Here is a 22,539-nt window from a genome sequence, read left to right as displayed (position 1 = left end):
GAACAGAGATTAACTTTACTTCACAGGCGGCAAGTGAATATGGAATTTCCCTCACAGCACCTATTTAGCTTAATCCCACTTGCCTGCCTTTCTTATCCAAATACCTGTCCAAAGGCCTTTTAAACATTGTAATTGTATCTGCTGTACCAATTCCTCTGGCAACTCAATTCAGATAATCACCACCCACTGTGTTAAAAACATACCCCTGTGATCACCTTTAAGTTTCTCCTATCTCACTTTAAACCTGTGCCCTCTAGTTCTAGATTCCTCTTGCCATGGGAAAAAGACTATCTATCCAATGCTCTTCACAATTTCATAAATCTATAAGGTCATCCCTCAACATCCTATGTTCCAGAGAGAATAAATCGGAATAAATGGAAACGGTATACCAACTCAAAACTAACAAGGCCTTTGGTGCAGATGACATCTCCGCTGAATTCCTAAATCTCAGCAATGAAGAGCTTCAGTCATAAATCTACAGCCTTAATGCCAACTTCTGGGAAGAGGAGGATATTCCTGGAGATCTCAGAAGTGCTGTAATCATGACCATCTTCAAGAAACAGGACAAGTCTGACTGTGGAAACTACAGAGGGTCCTCCCTGCTATCTGCCACAGGGAACGTCACTGACAGGGCCTTCCTCAAACACCTCTTCTCAGTGGCTGAAGCGCAGTTCCCTGAATCACGGTGTGCATTCTGTCCATCCAGAGGCACAGCGGATCTGATTGTCACTGGGCAAGAACTCCACAAAAAATGCAGGGAGCAGCACCAGGCACTATACATGGCCTCTTTAGACTTCCCTAAACTCTTTGACTCCATCAATCGGAGGGAACTATGGAACACCCTCTGCAAGTTCAGCTCCACGACAGCATGCAAGCCGTGATATGAAAAGAAGAACATCACAGCCAAGCCCAATCCAAGCATCGAACGAGAAACATCAGTGTACTTCAAGCAGGAGCCCCTAGTGACTGAGACAGGGATACTTGAGATTTATATGGAAACAAGTGCTTAACACATTTTTCTTTCCTAAACCAGAGAGGACAAGGGACATTTGCAGTGCCCCCTTATCACTACCCCATATTCAATTAATTAATTCAGCAGAGACCATGGACCATGTATATCAGGTCCACACTGGATAAATTCACTGAATCAATGGCAGTGTAAAGTTTGCAGAGAGAAAAGATCTGATGTATAAAAGATGCATTGTGTAAATATAGATTTGATTTGCCAATTGGAAATAAATATTTCAAATACTTTAATTATTCAACAATTCTTTCATGAAGTGGCAAATCTATTTTATGTAGCAAACAACATGTGATAATGAGCTGATCACAACAATTAACTGTTCAAAAAACCTGTAGGATCTTTACTCTGTGAATAATCCAACTGTGGTTATGACAACTAATCATTCTCCACTTTCAGGGAAGATCAACTGCAAACTCCAGGATATCCATCTGCCAGCCACAGCTAGGGGTAGCTCTTCACCACCTGAGTGATATTCTGACAATGCAGCTGGCAAAACTATTATAAAACTTAGCAGACTGTCATTCCAATGATAACTTCCCCCTGTCTCTGCATCTCCTGTTCTACCTGGTGATCTAGGGATGCCCTTGGTTTACGATATACTATCTGGTATTAAAGCAACCTTTGCACCTGTTTGGTGTGCTGTTGCGAGTTCCCTTATTGATCAAGGCATTACCATGTGGCCATTGGGTTTCATAGAATCATAAAATCATACAGCACAGAAACAGGCCCTCTTGGTCCATTTTGTCCATGCCAGCCATGATGCTAATCTATGCTAATCCCATTTGCTTGCATTAGGCCCATATCCTTCTATGCCTTTCCCATCTAATTAGCAGGCTTACTCGGACCATAACCGTGGTTATAAGATTCATTTTACTTACTCTCTGTCAATTACAAGGCAGGTTACTGTTTCAGCTGCAATTACATTAGCTGTCCTCACGTCCTCCCTGCAAATACAATGAAAAGTAGAATGTAAAACAAGGTTGTAAACCAAGGCTGTACATATCATCTAGACTTGTTGGAATGATAGGTTGAGAGTAACTTCAAACTACATTGTAAAGTAAGATAGTAAAGGAAACTACAATAAACAAGAGATGTCTAACATAATAATTAAATAGATAGTTTACAGTAAATACATAACTGCTTAAGGCACAAAATCCCGACAGGAAATGTGGTCCATACATTTCTAACAAGAGAAATTAAAGATAATGTTAGATCAAAGGAAAATGGCTTATAATGTTGCCAAAAGCAGTACCTGAGGACTGAAAACATTCAGATTTCAGCAAAGGAAGACTATGAAATTATTAAGGAAAGGAAGAACACAAAATGAGAGTAATCCAACAAAAAACATAAAAGCAGGCTAAAAATACTTCACATGCCAAGTAAAAACAAAGATGTTAAAAGTTAATGTGGATCTCTTACAAACTGAGACCGAAGAAATTAAATTGAAGAATAAGGAAATAGCAGAGAAATTAAAAGATTATTTTGTTTCTGTCTTTGTGGAAGAAGACACAAAAAACCTTGTGGACAACAAGTCTAAAGTGAATAGAGAACTGAAAGAAATTAGCACTATTAGAAAAAAAGCATGGGAGAAATTAATGGGACTGAAAGGCAATAAATTCCCGGGACCTTATAACCTACACTCCAAGTTTTTGAAAGGAGTGTTATGAAGATAGTGTATGTACTGGTTCTCATTTTCCAAAATTCCATAGATTACAGAAAAATTACCATAGGTTGGAAGATAGCAAATGTAACACCATTTAAGAGAGGGGGAGTGAAAATGAAAAGCTACAGACCGGTTAACCTAACATCAGTAGCTGGGAAAATGCTAGAATCTCTTATTAAGGAAGTAGCAACAATACACTTAGAATATATAAGAAGATTAGGCAAAGTCAACATGGATTTATGAAAGGGAAATCATGCTTGACAAATCTGTGGAAGTATTTTGAGGTTTTAACTAACAAAATGGATTAGGGAGAACCTCTCAGAAGGCCTTTGATGAGGTACCATACCAGAAGTTAAACAAAATTAGAGCATATAGGATGGGTTGTAATATATTTGTGTGTACTGAAGATAGGTTAACAGCCGGAAAACAGAGAGTAGGAACAAACAAATCATTCTCAGTTTAGGGGACAGTGAGTAGTCGGAAGCTGCAAAGATTGGTGCTGAGCCTCATTTATGTCAATGATATGGATGAAGGGACCATGTTTAATATATCCATGTTTGCTGATACTAAGCTGAGTGGCAGTGAAGGTTGTGAGAAAATGCAGAGGCTTCAGAGAGATATTAACTGGCTGTGGCATCTGTGAAGGCATTGCAGATAGAACATAATGTGGAAAGATGAGAGGTCGTTCGGTTTGGTAGAAGTAGAAAGAGAGATTAATTTTTAGATGGTGAGAGATTGAAAGACGTTGGTGTTCAGAGGGATCTGGTTGTCCTTCCACACAATTCTCTGAAAGACACTACAATTAGAACATAGAACAGTACAGCACATGAACAGACCCTTTGGTCCGTGATGTCTGCGCCGACCAAGATGCCAATCTAAATTAATCCCATCTGCCTGCACAAGGTCCATATCCTTCTATTCCCTGCCAGTTCATGTGTCTGTCTGAATGCTTCTTAAACATTGCTATCATATCTGCTTCTACCACTTCCGCTGGCAGCATGTTCCAGGCACCTATCACTCACTTGTCTTGTAAATCACCTTTAAACTTTTCGCCTCTCACCTTAAACTTATGCCTTTAAGTATTTGACATTTCCAACTGGAAAAAGGGCTCTATCTACTCTATCTATGCCTCTCATAATTTTATATACTTCTATCAAGTCATCGATCAGCCTCCGACACTCCAGAGAAAACAATCCAAGTTTGTCTAACGTCTCCTTATAGCGGTACTCTCCAATCCAGGCAACATCCTGGTGAACCTCTTCTGTAACCTCTCCAAAGCCTCCACATCCTTCCTGCTGTGTAGCAACCATAATTATATGCAATATTCCAAATGTGGGCTGACCAAAGTTTTATTAACTGCAACATGGCTGCCAACTTTTATACTCAATTACCAGACTGATGAAGGCAAACGTGTTGTATGCCTTCTTTACCACACTATCTATTTGTGTTGCCACTTCCAAGGAGCTGTGGACTTAATCATCAAGAGTCTGCCACACATCAATTCTCCTAAGGATCCTGCCATTTACTATATACTTTCCTCATGCATTTCACCTGTCGAAAGGCACCACCTCACACCCGTCTGGATTGAACTCCATCTGCCATTTCTCTACCCAAATTTCTGACTGATCTATATCCTGCTGTATCCTTTGACAACCACAAAGGAAGGCAAATGGTGCATTTCCTTGTGTTGCAAGAGCACTTGAGTGCAAAAGTAAAGACATTTTACTGCAATTATATTCGCCCCTGTGAGACCGCAACTGGAATATTGAACACAGGTCTGGTCTTATTACCTAAGGAAGGATATATTTCCAAAACAAGTAATGTGACAAAGTTTAACTAGATTGATTCCTGGGAGGAGGGGACTGTCTGATGTGGAGAGATTAAGCAGATTGGATTTACTCTATCTTGAGTTTAGAAGACTGAAATGTGCTCTCACTAATACATATAAAATTCTTCAGGGACTTGACAGGTAGAAGAATGATGTTTCCTCTAGCTGGATGAATAGAACCAGGGGTCACAGTCTCACAATAAATGGTGGGTCATTCAGGACTCAGGTCAGTAGAAAATTCTTCATTTGAGGACAGTTTATCTTTGGAATTCTCTCCCCAAGAGGGCCGTGGATCCTCTTGCCGAATATATTCAAAACAGAAATCAACAGATTTTTGGATTGTAAGAAAATCAAGAGATATCCAGTGAGTATGGGAAAGTGAAACCGAGATAAATGATAAGCTGTGATCTCAACAAATGGCAGAGCAGTCACAAGGGGCTGACTGACTTGCTGCTGCTTCTATAATATCAGGCAGCTCGTTCGAGACCTGTTACAGCCTCACTTGGGATCTAAAAAATGGCTGCATTAATGGAACAGATTTTTCTTTCAAAGTAACAGTGATGCAAAAGATGATCATAGTTATGTAAACATACATGGCAACTTCAGACTATGGGTAGGTGTGTGGTTAAATGCCAACAGCTAATAAGTGCCATTCAAATTGTACTGTTCTACCAATAGCTTGGCTGGAAAACTATTTGGTGTCAAATTCACCATCGATAAGCTGTGAATGGCATGAAGTTGCTATGTCTGAGCAGTTTAAATAAACTAAACTCAAGAACACAAGAAAATAGGAGCAGGAGTAGTTTGCCAGACCCCTCAAACCTGCACCACCGTCATTCAGTATGTTTATGGCTGATCTATGCTGGCCTCAACTCTTCTTTGGTGCCAGTTTCCAATAACCCTCGATTCCTCGACCTTTCAAATATTTAAAAATATCTAATGGCCTGGCCTCCACCAGCCTTGTGGGCAGAAAATTCCAGAGGTTCAATGCCCTCTGGGAGAAGAAATTTTCACACACTTCAGTTTTAAATGACCAGCCCTTATTTTGCAACTATGTCACTGCAGAAAGTTAATTTTTGCCACTTAATGCAGCTTTCAACTTGGCAAGCTTTAAAAAGCTGTCAATCAACCCCTCTGGCAGTGGAAATTACAGCAGTAGTCACATTAGAAAATCTCAGCTTTGCACTCGTCATGTACCCAACCCAGGAAGCGCTGTTGGTAGGATTGCTAGTTGGCAAAATGGATTTCATTAATGCTTAGAAAATCATTCATGCCCTTTTATTTATCACCCAGCTTCATAATTCTGTGTTGCCCCAAATTTTACAAGAAATTTCTTCCCCTGAGACTTTATGAATGGCACAAGCAGCAGTTTGAACACAACGCATTTGTAAAAATGGAGGCTAGGATGAAACTGATCTTCCAACACTCTAAACAGTATTGGAAAAATAAGTAACAGCCAGCTCTTCAAACTTTTAACCCTCCAAACTTCAATATGTAATCAAATCTAGCTTTGGATTCTTTTTGTGCTTTTGCATAATCCTGAAAGTTTTTCCATAGCTCTCAGCATTTTCCCCTCAATAAAGTTATAAAACTATTTGACAACATTGAGAAAGGTCATATGTGTCACAGTTATGTCATTGAGCAGCGATTTATAGCCATTATCTTTGCTAAGTTTATGATGAAGCCACAGTTTTTAGTTTAAAAACAACTTGATAAACATTGTACTTACAACATGTCATAAAAACATAGGTCTCCCATTAGCATGGAAATTAGCAGGTCTCCCATTACCAGGAAATCATTAAAATTTCAGTACTTATATCATAAATGATTTAAAATGTGGTCTTGTTGATGTTAGATGGTTTTACAGTCACTTGAGATCCAGTGAAGCTAAATATTTTAGCTACATTTTAGATGAACTTAAATCAGTTTTGATAACATCCCAAAGATATTTAACCACATGTGCAACTCTACTTGTTTTTAAGCTGAGTTGCAGCCATGCACACTTAATTCATTTCTCATCCACAAATTCATTCATCAACAAAGTACATCTATAAAAAAATCTAAATTAAGTTTAAAATGCACAGGTTTTTCAAGGAAAGTAAATTCACTAACTCAAATATCTCCCCATCTGTTTCTTCATCACTATAATCAGAGGAAGAGTACTCCGACTCTGTTTCAGTGTCTGTATTGTTCATACTTCCCTAGAAATCGTTCAGTTTGACCAGGCTTCACATAAAACCCTCTCAGCTTTGAACTGGTCAACCACAGGATCCTGTTCTTTGGAGACAGTCGGGCTTTCATCCACAGCACCTCTAGGCTCAAGAAGCAACAGGACACCAGAATTTACAAGTGCTGAGAGTGGCAAGAACACGATACCTTCAGGGGTATTTTGAAAAGCACACAGTCCATCAAAAAGCTCTGTTTGCTGCTCATCACCAGGGCCCTTCTCTTATCCAGGCTGTTGCTTCTATCTATATCAGCAAATATAAACCCCTGTCACTGTTTTAGTATGGTACTGTTCCCTGAGATGGGATGCTTCCAACTTGGCTCTTGCAGTCCACTGGCACCTGCTTGTTAACACATTGGTCTCCAGGACAACATTATGAATACTCATCAAACTGTCCTTGAGGCAGAACAAATAACACCTGTCTATTAAATCTCCAGGCTTATAACCATATGGATGATCTCTTCTACCCCAGCATCCCCATGTTTTCCGAACTGAACTCGGTTGTAGGAAAAGAGCCAGGACATAAAGCATATTTAGTGCAATGCATCGAAATGAACCATTTTAGCAGCCTAAACTGCATAAGATCCTCATAAAAAGCAAACGGACTATTGCCCATTACTGCTAATGTAGCATGAACAGGGAGACACAAGAGACTGCAGATGCTACAATCTGGAGCAAAAAACGAACTGCTGGAGGAACTCAGCAGGTCAGGTAGCATCTGTGGAAATGGACAGTCAACATTTTGGGTTGAGACCCTTCATCTGAACATGAACAATGCTTGGACTTGATGGCATCGCTGTCATAAGGCATCACACAATGAGCAGTGGTGTTTGGTAAATATGCCCATTGGATGGCAGATTTGTTAATCAAATGGCTCTGAGGTGTTAATCACAAAAACATAATTAAGATAAGATATAAGATATTTATTTATTAGTCACATGTACATCGAAACACATAGTGAAATGGGTCTTTTTGCGTTACTGAGAATGTGCTGGGGGCAGCCTGCAAGTGTCGCCACTCCTCTGGCGCCAGCATAGCATGCCCACAGCTCCTAACCTGTACATCTTTGGAATGTGGGAGGAAACTGGAGCACCCAGAGGAAACCCACGCAGTCACGGGGAGAAAATACAAACTCCTTACGGACAGCGGCGGAACTGAACCCGGGTCGCTGTAATAGTGTTACGCTAACCGCAGGATCATTATTAAGGTAAATTTATCAATGTACCGCAAAAGGTGATATTGGGATAGTTGACCAAAGTATTTGTCAATAAAATGGTTCTTATTAAGTATCTTAAAGGATGAAATAGAGGCAGGTATTGAGGAAAGAATTTCCAGAGCTTAAGGTCTTGGTATCTGAAGTGGTGGAGAGATTAAAGCAGGAAGTATCAAAAGGCCTGAATTATTTAATTACTTACTTACTACAATACAGAAAAAGGCCATTTGACCCATTGAGTCAATGTGAGCTCCCAGGAGAGCAAACCTTATTTTGCATTATTCCATATTTTCTTCGGACAATTGAAAGAGGCTGTTGGGCCCATTGAGTGGATTAATCTACTAGCCCACACACGTTTGGGCTGTGGGAGAAAACTGGAATCCCACACAGGTGCAGGGAGAACATGTAAACTCACAGACAGCACCAGAGATCAGGATTGAACTTGGATTGCTGGCACTGTGCGGCAGCAGCTCTAATAGCTTCCCTGTCCTGCAACTTATTCTCTATCACATACCCATTAACCCTCCTTTCATTATTTTGCCACTTCCCTACCATAAAGGGTAATTTACAAAAGCCAATTAACCTTCCCAAAGATGTGCTTTGGGAACATGGAGATCTTAGAAGAATATGGAGCTGGGAAATTACAAATGCAAGGGAGAAGCAAGACCAGGAAGAGTTTTAAAACCAAGTACAAGAACTTTAAAATTGAGGCATTGCTTAAACTGGAGTGAGCATGAACCAATGAGCACATGGATGATGGGTGAACAGGACATGGTGGGAGTTAGAACATCCCGATCCGTACTGAAGTAGAGCTCATGCACAATAGAATGGGGAAAGGTGGTCATAAGTGTCTCAGATTGGTTAGGTTCACAGGTGACAAAGGCACGGATGAAGTTTTCAGCAGTAGATGAGATGAAGCTGGGCAGAGTTAGCCAATGTTGCAAGTGTGGAACTTAGTGATGAAATGGCTGTGTAATTCAAAGCTTTCTCAAGATCGATTATCACAAAAAGGTTATGAAAAAAAGTTTCCGTTTTAGATATTTACCAAGAGGAGGGATTAACTCAGTGGCTAACAACAGGAGGCGTATTTTCATATGACATAAAAAGAGGCCATTCAGCCCAATGAGCCTTTGCTGGTGTTCTTAGCAATCCCACTGTTCCCACTGATTTTCTCTATAACTGATTCTCCCTATATTCCCATTGGTTTCCCCCAGATTCTACCACTCACCGACAAACTGGGGAGAATATACAGCAGACAATTAACCTACCAACCCTGTACGTTTTTCGGATGTGGGAGGAAACTAGACCACACAAGGTAAACCCATGTGTTCACAGAACATGCAAACTCTACACCGACAGCACCTAAAGTCAAAGTCAAACCTGGGTCACTGAAGCTGTGAGGCAGCAGCGCTACTTGCTGTGCCAACGGGCTGATGGAAGAGAAGAAAATGGCTTTAAGTCTTCCCAGTACTTAGTTGGAGAATATTACTGATCACCCAGTGAGAAGCAGTTTAAGAACGTAGAAAGAGCAGTCGGATGTAAGGAAGTGGTGGTTACATAGAGCTGAGTGTCAACAGCGTATGTTTGGCTGGAAAGAATGGAACCAGGCAAATAGCACGGCTGGGAGAGGCAATGGACAGAACGAAGTGGTTATACATTCTAAATCATGTAGACAAATTGACAAGAACTAGCGGGCTGGATTAACTTTGTTACAATCACAGAGGATCTCATCATGACTTTGATAAAAGCTACATTCAGTAAGATTCATTACACATTGTTCTCTCTCTGTTCTCTCTGCCAACCTCCAACCTCGTCTTCCCACATCCAATCTCCTCTCAACCATGTTTGACCCTCTGTCTTCACTCACGTTGATCCCCTGTCCTCTCACTCTGATTCTTCTCCTCAGCACCCTTTGAAGAATGAGGGGTGATTTTACTGAAACACATAAAATCCAAGGGGGTCATTATAAAGGAACTGGTGAGATGCTTCTACTGGTGGGAGAGTCTTGAATGAAGTGACATAGCTATGACTTGAGGGGGAGATTGGAACAGAGGTGCATAGGAATTACTTCTCACAGAGGATGGTAACCCCAGGGGTTGTGGAGGCTAGATCCCTGGAGGTACGTAAAGAGAAGGGAGATATTTTCTTGAAAGATTGGGGAGCTGAGGGTTGTGAGGAACAAGCACAGAAGAGGAGATGAGGCCTGGGGCAGATCAGCCATGGTCATGTTGAATGGACAGGCTTCAGCGGCCAAATAGCCCACTCCTGCTCTCAATTTCTTGTGCTCCTGCATTCTTTGACACACTCTTTCTTCCTCCTTTTAATCCCCTGCCCTCTCTTCTTTGATCTTCTGCTCCTATCTCCAGCATTCTTTATTTCCTTATCCTCCATACCACTCCTTGTTCGCACCTCTCACTTCTCTTTGCCTTCCCTGAACTACTTCTCCACTCTTGATTTCCTCTTCTGCAAATGCTTCTTCCCCCAAAGTGCATCCTCCCCAAATGTATCCCTGCCACACCCCCCGCCCTCACCAAACTGCAATCTCTGAGGCTCCCACATCCTCCTCAGATAGAGCCCCCTTGGAGCGGTGATTGTGAGTGGGCCAGTGGAAGAGTGGGGAGCCGAGGCTTTGGCTCAAGAGGCTTCAGCGGAAAGAGGCTGAGTCAGTGGCCCAGGTGTTGGGAGTGAGACTGGAGCTTTAAAAAGGCTTTGGTGAGGAGGTGCAGGTAAGAACAGGAAAGGTTTTATATTGCTGTTGATCAGAATCATTACTTGGTTCAGTGTAGACAGGATGGTAGTTAGGGCAGTGAGATGCTCCTCCTGCAAGAGGTGGAAAGTCAGGGAACCTCACGGTCTCCCTGATGATGTGCAGCTCCTGACAGACCGGGTCAAGGAATTGAAGCTGGATTTGGATGTACATAGAATCACCTGGGAAGCTGAGAGGATTATAGATGAGACTTTTACTGAGGTGGTCACACCCAAGGTACAGTCTTCAGAGAGATGGGTGAAAAGTAAGAGGAGTAGGCAGTCAGTGCAGGGTTCCCCTGTGGTCATGCCCCTCATTAACAGGTATGCCTCTCTGGATACTGTTGAGGGGGATGTTCTTACAGGGGCTAGCAGCAGTAGTCAAGTCTCTGGCACTGCAACCGGCTCTGAGGCTCAGAGGGAAAGGGTGCAGTCAGACAGGGCGATAGTGATAGCAGGGGGACAGACAGGAGATTCTGTGGCTGCAGAAGAGACGCCAGGATGGTGTGTTGCCTCCCGGGTGCCAGGGTCATGAATGTCTCTGAGCAGCTGCAGGAAATTCTTGAGGGTGAGGGCAACCAGCCAGAGGTCGTAGTACATGTTGGTACAAACAACACAGGTAGGACAAGGGATGAGGTCCAGCAGAATGACTATAGGGAGTTAGGTAAGATGTTAAGAAGCAGGATCTCGAGGGTAGTGACCTCCGGATTACTCCCAGTGCCATGTGCTGGCAAGGTCAGAAATCGAAGGATAGGCCAGATGAATTTGTGGCTGAGGAGCTGGTGTAGAGGGCAGGGATTCAGGGTCTTGGATCATTTGGATCTCTTCTGGGGTAGAGGCGACCTGTACAAGAGGGATGGGTTGCACCTGAACCAGAGAGGGACCAATATCCTTGCAAGGAAATTTGCTAATGCTACACAGGAGGTTTTAAACTAGATTGGCGGAGGTGGGTGGGGGGGGGGGGGAATGGTGGGGAGAGGTGGGACGCTGAGCAGGGGAAAGTCATGGTACAAAGCAGTAGCCAGTGAGAGCAAGTTTAGTAATCAGGATAGTCAGGGGGACAGCAAATGCAAGGAAAAGAATACTCAGTTGAACTGTACTTATTTTAATGCACAAGGTTTAACAGGTAAGGCAGACGAACACAGAGCGTGGGTTGGCTCTGGGAACTGGGATGTTACAGCCATAACAGAAACATGGCTGGGAAGGGCAGGACTGGCAGCTCAATGTTCCAGGACACAGATGCTACAGGCGTAACAGAGGTACAGGTCAGCGAGGAGGGAGTGTTACCTTTTTGATAAAGGAGGACGTAACAGCAGTACTTAAGAGATGATAATCTTGGGTGATCGTCCAGTGAGGCCATAAGGGTAGAACTTAGGAACAAGAAGGGGTCACTCTTGGGGCTGTATTATAGACCCCCCCCCCAGTAGTCAGCGGGAACTTGAGGAGCAGGTGTATAGAGAAATTGCTCATAGTTGTAAGAATAATAGGGTTGTATTAGAGGGAGATTTTAATATCCCCGGTATTGACTAGACTACCCAGAGTGTTGAGGGCCTGGATGGGGTGGAATTTGTGAAATGTGTCCAGGGAAGTTTCCTGAGTCATTATATAGAGGGCCTTACTCGGGAGGGTGCAATACTGGACCTCCTCTTGGGGAATGAGGCAGGGCAAGTACCTGAAATGGCACTTCGGCTCTAGTGACCATAATTCTATTCGTTTTAAGGTAGTGATGGAAAAGGATAGGACAGGTCCACAGGTTAGGGTCTTAAACTGGAGCAGGGCTAATTTTTTTGGGAATTAGACAGGATCTAGCAGAGATCAATTGGGAGAGCCTGTTTGAATGGAAAGGAACAAATAGCAAGTGGGAGACTTTTAGGAGTGTGATATCAAGAGTCCAGGAGCAGCAGGCTCCTGTTAGGGTGAAGGGTAAACCTGGAAAGTTTAGAGTACCTTGGCTGACGAGAGATATTGAGGTTCTGGTCAAGAAAAAGAAGGGGCAGCATACATTGGGTTTAGGAGGTCAGGGATGAGAGAATCCCTTGATGACTATTAAGTGGGAAATCAGGAGGGCAAAGAGAGGGAATGAGATGGATCTGGCAGATAGGGTTAAGGAAAATTGCAAGACGTTCCGCAGCTATAAAGAGTAAGAGGGTGGCTAGGGAAAGAGTAGATCCCCTTGGAGATCAGCAGGGCCGCCTATGTCTCAAGCTACAGGAGGTGGGTGGGTTTTTTAACAAATATTTCTCTTCAAGTTTACTGAGGAGAAAATTATGGTTGCTCAAGAGATAAGGGAAACAAGTGGTGATGTTTTGGAGGATATTCATATTACCAGGGAGGATGCATTTGCAGCCTTACAGCGCATTAAGGTGGATAAACCCCCAGGGCTTGACTGAGTGCATCCTCTGACTTTGTGGGAGGCTAGAGAAGAAATTGCAGAGGCCTTTTCGGAGATATTTACTTTATCATTAGCTACTGGTGAAGCTCCCGAAGACTGGAAGGTGGCTAATGTTGTTCTGTTGTTTAAGAAAGGCAGCAAGGGCAAGCTGGGGAACAACAGGCCGGTCAGCCTGACATCAGCAGTGGGGAAGTTACTGGAGGGAAGTCTGAGGGACAGGATCTACCAGCAATTGGAATAGACAGAATCTGACTGGGAGGAGTCAGCATGGCTTTGTGTGTGGCAAGTCATGCTTGACGAACCTTTGAGAGTTTTTTGAAGAGGAACCAAAAAGGTAGATGAAGGTAGGGCAGTGGATACTGTCTATTTGGACTTTAGCAAGGCCTTCGACAAGGTCTCACAGAGGATGCTGAATAAAGTGTCACAGCTTCAGAGAAAGTGCAGTGCAGGTAGACAATAAGGTGCAACGTCATAACGAGGTAGACTGCAACATAATGTCCTAACTCCTGGAAGGTTAAGTCTGGAAGGGTAGATCCCATGGAATCCAGGGAGAACTAGTTAGGTGGATTCAAAATTGGCTCGGAGGTAGGAAGCAGAGGGTGGTGGTTGAAGGTTGTTTCTCGGAATGGAGACTGGTGACTGGTGGTGTGCCGCAGGGGTCAGTGTTGGGACCCTTGTTATTCGTTATTTATATAAATGATTTGGATGCGAATGCACAAGGCTAGATCCGTAAGTTTGCAGATGACACAAGATCAGGAGGTGTTGTTGATAGCGAAGAAGGTTATCGTAGATCAGTTAGGGAAGTGGGTCAAGGAGTGGCAAATGGATTTCAATGCAGATAAGTGTGAGGTGATGCATTTTGGAAAGTCAAACTGGCGTAGGACCTGTACTATGAATGGTAGGGCACTAGGGGGTGTAATGGAACAGAGAGACCAAGGAGTACAAGTGCATAGTTCATTGAAAGCAACATCACAGGTAGACTGGGTGGTGAAAAAGGCATTTGGCACTCTGGCCTTCATCAGTCTGGGCACTGAATATAGGAGTTGTGACATTATGTTGCAGTTCTACCTCGTTATGACGTTGCACCTTATTGTCTACCTGCACTGCACTTTCTCTGAAGCTGTGACACTTTACTCTGCATTATCTATTGTTTTACCTTGGGCTACCTCAATGCACTGTGTGATGAATTGATCTGTATGAACGGTATGCAAGACAAGTTTTTCACTGTACCTCGGTACGAGTGACAATAATAAACCAATTCTAATCCCAGAATAAATCACTGGATTTAGAGGGCTTGAGTTATCGAGAGAGGTTGGCCGGGTTAGGTCTTTATTTCTTGAAACACAGGAGAATGAGGGGTGACCTTAGAGAAATGTTTAAAATAATGAGAGGCATAGATAGAGTGCATGGTAACAGTCTTTTCCCCAGGGTAGGGGAGTCCAAAACTAGGGGGCATAGATTTAGGATGAGAGGGGAAAGATTTAAATGAAACCTGAGGGGCAACTTTTTCATGCAGAGGGTGGTGAGTATATGGAACAAGCTGCCCGAGGAGGTAATTGAGGCAGGTGCAATAGTGTAATTTAAGAAGCACTTGGATAGGTATATGGAGGGGTGGGGCTTAGAGGGATATGGGCTCAATGCAGGAAATTGGGACTAGCTGGGTGGGCACCATGGTCGGCATGGACTGGTTAGGCTGAAAGACCTGTATCCATGCTCTACTGCTCTCTGAACTCACCTAAGACTCACTCCCAATTTCCTGCCCTCTCCTCATAGGTCCTGACCTCTCTCTGTTCCAATCTCCTGACAAATAGGAAACCAACTAAAACATAGGGAGGATAGTGTGCTTTTAGGCCACAGGCTCCAAGAAGCTGCAAAATCAGGTGCTGCTTGTGAGCTTTCTCATGGGAGTGGAATGATGTACAGGGTGCCCAGATATATAACCCCTGTACAGAGGAGGAGGCCAAAACATTTCATGCCCAGCGACAACTAACCAGAAGATTTGTTCATTTGTTGCAAACACACTTTAAAGTCATAGAGTTATACAGCATGGGAACAGGCCCTTGTGCCTCAATCTGTCCATGTCGACCAAGTTGCCTAACTGAGTTAGTCCCACTTGCCTTCATTTGTCCCATATCTCTCTCAACCTTTTCTATCCATGTACCTGTCTAAATGTCTTTGCAAATGTATAATGTGTACCCAAGTCTACCACTTCCTCTGGCAGCTTGTTCACATACCCATCAGTTGCCCCTTAGGTCCCCTTTAAATCTTTCTCTTCTCACCTCACATTATGCCTCAAGTTTTTAGACTTCCCTCATCTATTCCCCTCATGATTTTATATACCCCTATAAGGTCACTGCTCGGCATCCTAAGCTCCAGGGAAATAAGCCCCAGCCTATCCAGTCTCTCCTTATAACTCAAGCCCTCCAGTCCTGGTAAGATCCTTGTGAATCTTTTCTGCACCCTTTCCAGCTTAATGACTTTCTTCCTCCAGTTAGGTGACCAGAACTGCACGCAATATTCCAAGTGTGGTCTCACCATTGACTTGTACAGCTGTAAGATGACATGCCAACTCTTGAACTCAATGCCCTGATCGATGAAGGCAAGAATGCCAGATGCCTTCTTCACCACCCTGTCTACCTGTGTCATCACTTTCAGGGAAATATGTACTTGTACCCCGAGGTCTCTCTGTTCTACAATACTCTCCAGGGCCCTGTCATTTATTATGTAAGTCCTGCCCTGGGTTAATTCACCAAAATGCAACATTTTGCACTTGCCCGAGTTAGATTCCATCTGCCATTCCTTGGCCCACTTTCCCACTTGATCCAGATTCTGTTGCAATCTTAGGTAACCTTCTATATAAGGAGAATGTTATACCAACAATTTTGGTGTCATCCGCAAACCTACCAACCATGCCAACTACATTCTCATCCAAATTATTAAGATACATGATGAACAACAGAGGACCCAGCACCGATCTCTGTGGCACACCGCTGGTCACAGCCCTCCAATCTGAAAAGCAACCCTCCACTAGCACCCTCTCTTTCCACCAAGCCAATTTTGTATCCAATTGGCTCGTTCACCCTGGATTCCATATGATTTAACCTTCCAGACCAGCCTACCATGTGGGACCTTGTCAAAAGCCTTGCTAAAGTCCATGTAGCCAACATCTACCACTCTGATCATCAATTCTCTTGGTCCCCTCTTCAAAAAGGACTCAAGTCAAATTTGCGAGACACGATTTCCACGCACAAAGCCATGCTGATTATCCCTAATCAGTCTTTGCCTTTCCAAATGCAGGTAGATCCTGTCTCTCAGAATCCCGTCCAGTAACTTTCCCACCACTGACTTTATGAACCAGAGATTCTTCCAGAGACATTGTTTTCCCAGAAACACAATATATCATTCCCTGGCCTATCCCTGGGAAACATCCCTGGCCAGCCTCCATGTGCAACTTTGTCAAAACCTAGAGAAAATGTGCTTTAATGGTGGGATTAATCAGTGAATCACAACCACTGCAGCACTCAGTAGTGAGTGGCTCCTCCTGATAAATGGGATGGGATAGGATGTGATTATTCAGGCACATATATTTAACTTTGTCTTGTAAGTCATTCCAAAGCAAGTAATTTACATTGGTGGTCCTCACACCTCAATCCCTTAAAATGCACAAATCAGCTTTCTGTGAACAGAAGAGGGAATTCTGAGAATAAGTTGACATTGCTTTCCAACGTCAAACAGGCTGTTAGTTAACTGATCCAAGTCAGCTGCTCTCATCGACATGTTCTCGCTATCCTCCTCAGCCTTGGCCATCAATGTGCTCTTTCCTCAGCTGTCACCTGTTACCTGTTTGGTTATTGACATGCAACACATGTCCTGCCAATCACATTCTTCCTAACCAGTTCTGTTGCTGGATGCAGGCCACCCCATCTCATCACGTCTGTGGCCGTAATTCCCTTCTCCCAGCTAATTCCCAGCACTTTTTGTGCTGAGTGCATTCCAGAATCTTGGTCCCCATCCTGTTCAACTAAACAGTGGAAGTGGGCATTCCTTGGTGTCATAGAATGAATAGTACAAAATATGAGCACATGCACTCCTCCTCCGCACACACCAGCTATCAGGAACTAAATAAAGCTTCTGGATAACTACTGGTATATGAAGTGTAAGTGACCTGAAAAGCTCCCTCAAAGGCCCTGTAGAGGTAAAGTGGGCCAAACCATCTTCCACACTGTGTGACCCTATGCTCTTGGCACTCATTTCACATATTAGCATCTTTACCTAAATATGTCAATCACTTCTATCGAGTACTTACTTTCCCTTAAATAATATAACAGATTGATTTCCTGTAAAGTACAATTAATTTCCTATAAATTATAAGTAATTGTAAAAAAAACTCTGAAATGTTAGTTTTGAATTAAAATTACTTCAACTTACCTTTGCTTCAGTTTGTTCACATTCCCCTGTTCATCCTTCCACTAAGTGGGCACAGCATTTAGGAAATCTATAAGCAATAAAATCTATGGCAAATCCTCCCTCAGCTGCTAGCTGTACAGTTCCAAGTTAATGCGTAGGTACATATTGCCGTGTAAGATTGGTCTTCCCTCCATACTTTCTATTCTGATTCTCTTCAAAGGTCAGCTGTCACGAGGTACTATATCTGACAGCTGCCTGTCAATTAGGATAAGCCGCTCACAGGAGGGAGCTAAGTCTTAAATGAGAGTCAAATCTGGGATATGGGAGCCAGATGTTCTATCATTAAAGTTACTAGGGTCAAATTATCTTTGGCAAATGTAAAGTATTAATGTTTTATAAAGTAGTCTGATTTGCAAGTGATACCAAGCTGGATAGGAATGGCGCAGCTCAGAGGGAGCTGAGTAAGCCAAGTAGGTGAGCCAGGCTATGAGACAGAGTGAGTTGTTGAGTGTAAAATGCTACCCATGGAAAAGCCAAATAGCCAACATCAACACTCCGGGAGTACTGGTTCAGGAGCCTTTAGTATGAGTAAATTTGAAAGTAAATCAGTAGATAAGTCTAAAGGTTAATAAAATATTGAAGGACAAAACTAAAGGCCTTGTATGTGAATGCATTCAAAACAAGACAGACATACTAAATGATAGTTGGGCACTGCAATAGGATTAATTAAAGACCTCATAGTGAAGCATCGTTGTTAGCAGCAAATATAATTGAATTGAATATACTGAATTTTACATTAGGTTTGAGGGAGAGAAGAAAGGGTGCAAGGCTAGTATTTTAAACTTAAATAAGATCAATTATGAGCAGATGAAAGCAGAGCTAACAAAAGTGAACTGACAAATTCGGTAGGGGTTGGCTAACTGAGATGCAAACATTTAAAAGGATCTTTCAGAATACATAGAACGGATACAATTCAAAGACAAATTCCAGTTAGAGAACTATCTGTGGCTGGCTCGGAAAGTTAATATCAAACTTAAAGCAAAGACATTCAATTGTGCAAGGTTGGGTGGTATGTGAAAAGGCTGAATAGAATATAAATGCAGAAAGAATGACTAAAAGATTAGAAAACATGAGAGGTAAAGTAGCCAGAAATATGAAAACAGATAGTAAAAGTTTTCGTAGATATTTAAAAAAGAGTTAACAAAGTGCATGTCGATCCTACAGAAAATAAGTCTGGGGAATGAATAATGGAAAACCAGGAAATGACAGGTGAATTAAAGAGGAATTTTGCATTAGCTTTCATGAAACAGAATATAACTGAACTCAGAAATACTGTCAATCAGGAACTGGACAGCATAAAAGCAAAAGAGAGGGCATAGAATATTGCAAAAATCAGTGGGAAGCTAAAGGATTGGGAAGCTTTTAAAAACCAACAGAAGACAACTAAAGGAGCAATAAGGGGAGAAAGATGAAACATGAAGGTAAGCTAGCCAATAATATAAAAGAGTTTTGTCGGATATATAAAGAGTAAAAGAGAGGCAAGAGTGGACATTGGATTGCTGGAAAATGATGCTGGAGAAGTAGTAATGGGGAACAAAGAAATAGCGGATGAACTGAATGACTATTTTGTGTCAGTCTTCACTGTGGAAGACACCAGCAACATGCCAGAAATTTGAGCAAGTCAGGGGGCAGAAGTGAGTGCTAAAGAGAAGGTGCTTGGGAAACTGAAAGGTCTCAAGGTGGATAAGTCACCTGGACCAGATGGACTACACCCCAGGGTTCTGACGTAGCTGAAGAGATTGTGGAAGCATTAGTAGTGACCTTTCAAGAATCACTAGAATCAGGAATGGTTCCAGAGGACTGGAAAATCGCAAATGTCATTCCACTCTTTAAGAAGCGAGGGAGGCAAAAGACAGGAAGTTATAGGCCAGTTAGCCTGACTTCAGTTGTTGGTAAGATTTTAGAGTCCATTATTAAGGATGAGGTTTTGGGGAAGCACATGATAGAATAGGCCGAAGTCAGCATGGTTTTCTTAAGGGGAGATCTTGCCTGACAAATCTGTTGGCATTCTTTGAGGAAATAGCAGGCAGAATAGACAAAGGGGAGTCAGTGGATGTTGTTTACTTGGATTTTCAGAAGGCCTTTGACAAGGTGCCGCACATGAGGCTGCTAAACAAGATAGGAAAGTACAGGAAAGGTACTAGCATGGATAGAAGGTTGGCTGACTGGCAGAAGGCAAAGAGTGGGAAAAAAGGGGGCCTTTTGTGGTTGGCTGCCGGTAACTAGTGGTGTTCCACAGGGGTCAGCATTGGGTCAGCTACCTTTCACGTTATATGCTAATGATCTGGATGACGGAACTTATGGCTTTGTGGCCAAGTTTGCGGATGATACAAAGATAGGTGGAGGGGCAGGTAGTGTTGAGGAAGCAGGGAATCTGCAGAAGGACTTGGACAGGTTGGGAGAATGGGCAAAGAAGTGGCAGATGGAATACAGTGTAGGAAAGTGTGCGGTCATGCACTTTGGTAGAAGGAATAAAGGCGGAGACTAGTTTGGCATAGATTATAATGGAGAGAGAATTCAGAAATCGGAGGTGCAAAGGGACTTGGGAGTCCTAGTGCAGGATTCCCTAAAGGTTAACTTGTAGGTTGAGTTGGTAGTAAGGAAGGCAAATGCAATGTTAGCATTCATTTTGAGAGGTCTAGAATATAAAAGCAAGGATGTAATGCTGAGGCTTTATACGGCTTTGGTTAGACGAAATTTGGAGTATTGTGAGCAGTTTTGGGTCCCATATCAAAGGAAGGATATGCTGGTGTTGGAGGGGATCCAGAGGAGGTTTACATGAATGATCCCTGGGATGAAAGGGTTAACGTATGAGGAGCGTTTGATGGCCGTGGGCCTGTACTCGCTGGAGTTTACAAGGTAGATCTCATTGAAACCTACCGAATATTGAAAAGCCTGGATGGAGTGGACGTGGAGAGGATGTTTCCAGTAGTGGGAGAGTCTAGGACCAGAGGGCGCGGCCTCAGAATAAAAGAACGCCCCTTCAGAACAGAGATGAGGAGGAATTTCTTTAGCCAGAGGGTGGTGGATTTGTGGAATGCATTGCCGAATGGCCTAATTCTGCTCTTACATCGTATGGTTTGATGGAAGAGTGGGAGGAACTCAGGAAAATGCTAATCACCCGGAAAGTGGTGCTGGACAATTTGTTGGAGATGTGTGCTGATAATTCCCTGGTTCATAATGATTTTCATTTTAGGGCCTTAAAAGCAGTGGCTGCTAAGGTGTTTGATTACTTGGTGTTAGTTTTCCAAAATTCCCTGGATTTGGTGAAGGTTCCATTAAATTGGAAGATAGCAAATGTAACTCCTTCATTCAAAAAGAGAGGATAACAGGAAGCAGGAAACAAACAGGCCTGTTTGCTTAATATCTGTCTTGGAAAATGTTAGAAGCTGTTATTAAAGATCATATGGGAGGACACTTAGGAAAACAAGTAAAGCAATCAGACAAAGTCATCATGATTTTGTGAAAGGGAAATTGTATTTAACTAAATTATTGGAGTTCTTTGACAAAGTAACGTGTGGTGTGGATAAAAGGAAACCAGAGGATGTATTATACTTAGATTTCCAGAAGGCATTTGAAAAGGTGCCACATCAACGGTTATTATGGAAAATAAGAGCTCATATTGGCAAGGGCAGAAAATTGGCTGGCTAATAGGAAATAGAGAGGAGTCATAAATAGTGTTGTTTCCTGTTGGTTATATGTAAAGAGTACTGTGACGCAGGGAAAGGTGATTTCGACTCAACTTTTTATGATTTATGTTATCGACTTGGATGAAGGCATCCAAAGTACAATGATTAAATTTTCTGACGCAAACGAAAGTAAGTTGTGAAGAGAACATAAGGAGGCTACGAAGGAATTTTGACAGGTTATGTGAGTGGGCAACGATCTAGGAAATGGAGTATAATGTGGGAAAATGTGAATGTCCATTTTGGCAGGAAAAAAAACATTTTATCTAAATGGTGAAGAGATTGTAGAGTTCTAAGATGCAGAGGGATCTAGATGTCCTAGTGCATGATTTGCAATCTAATATACTGAGAAAGCAAGTAATTAAGAAAGCTAACGTTATTGTTTCTTATTAGGGGAACAATATAAAAGTAGTGAGGTTATGCTTAAATTGTATATGGCATCGGTGAGACCACATCTAGAGTACTGTGTACAGTACCTCTTATTTAAGGAGAGATGCAAATATGTTCGAAGCCGTCCAGAGAAGATTGTTACACTAATACCTGGAATGCATGGGTTATAAGGGTTGTCATATAAGGATGGTTGGACAGGTTAGGCTTATGTCCACTGGAGTTCAAAAGAGCGAGAGGGGACAATTGAAAGATAAAAGATCCCCAGGGGTCTTGACAGATTTGTTGTGGGAAAACTTACAGCTATGGGGTCAATGCTTAATAAAAAAAAAGTTGCCCACTTAAAACATTTTTTCCCCCAGGGTCATGGGTATTTGGAATGGTCTTGCACAAAGAGGCAGAGTATTTTTAAGGCAGAGATTGATAGGTGCTTGATAAGCATGGGTGTGAAAGGCTACCACAGATACACTCTAATACTGAGTTGTAATTACAATCAAATCAGCTTTATTGAATGGCAGAGCAGGCTTGAAGGGAAGAGTGATCTACTCCAGCTCCTAATTCGAATGTTTGCACGTTTATATGTATGCTTACCAGCTCAGTACTCATTATATCCTACCAAGGTAGAACTGCATTCAACAAAATCAATATAAGGAGAATGACTAGCATTTATGTAACATCTTTAGCCTCGTAAATGCCCCAGGGCACTTCAGAGGAGCGATAATAGAAAAATTGGGACTTAGCAACTTAAGGAAGCATAAGGACAAGTGACCAAAAGCTTGGCTAAAGGTAGGCAAAAAGGTAGGTAGGCTTAAGGATTCTGGAACACAGCACTAGGCAGCCAATAGCAGAGCGGAGAAAATTAGTATACTCACATGGGCTGAATTGGAAGAGCACAGGCGTCTCCATT

General features: G+C 42.5%; 1 protein-coding gene across 3 annotated transcripts in view; it reads right to left on the bottom strand.

The window, feature by feature from the left end:
* Positions 1–22,539, bottom strand: part of prkg1b (protein kinase cGMP-dependent 1b) — a 556,354-nt gene that overhangs the window by 96,033 nt on the left and 437,782 nt on the right. For all 3 annotated transcript variants that reach the window (XM_052027531.1, XM_052027532.1, XM_052027534.1), the window contains one exon: positions 1,903–1,968. In XM_052027531.1, coding sequence (XP_051883491.1) covers positions 1,903–1,968 — 66 coding nt within the window. The remainder of the gene's footprint in view (positions 1–1,902; positions 1,969–22,539) is intronic.

This window comes from Pristis pectinata, chromosome 12 (assembly GCF_009764475.1).
Source record: "Pristis pectinata isolate sPriPec2 chromosome 12, sPriPec2.1.pri, whole genome shotgun sequence".
NCBI lineage: Eukaryota > Metazoa > Chordata > Chondrichthyes > Rhinopristiformes > Pristidae > Pristis > Pristis pectinata.
Note: the sequence above shows the minus strand (reverse complement) of the source record. Positions and strands in the feature narration are given on the sequence as shown.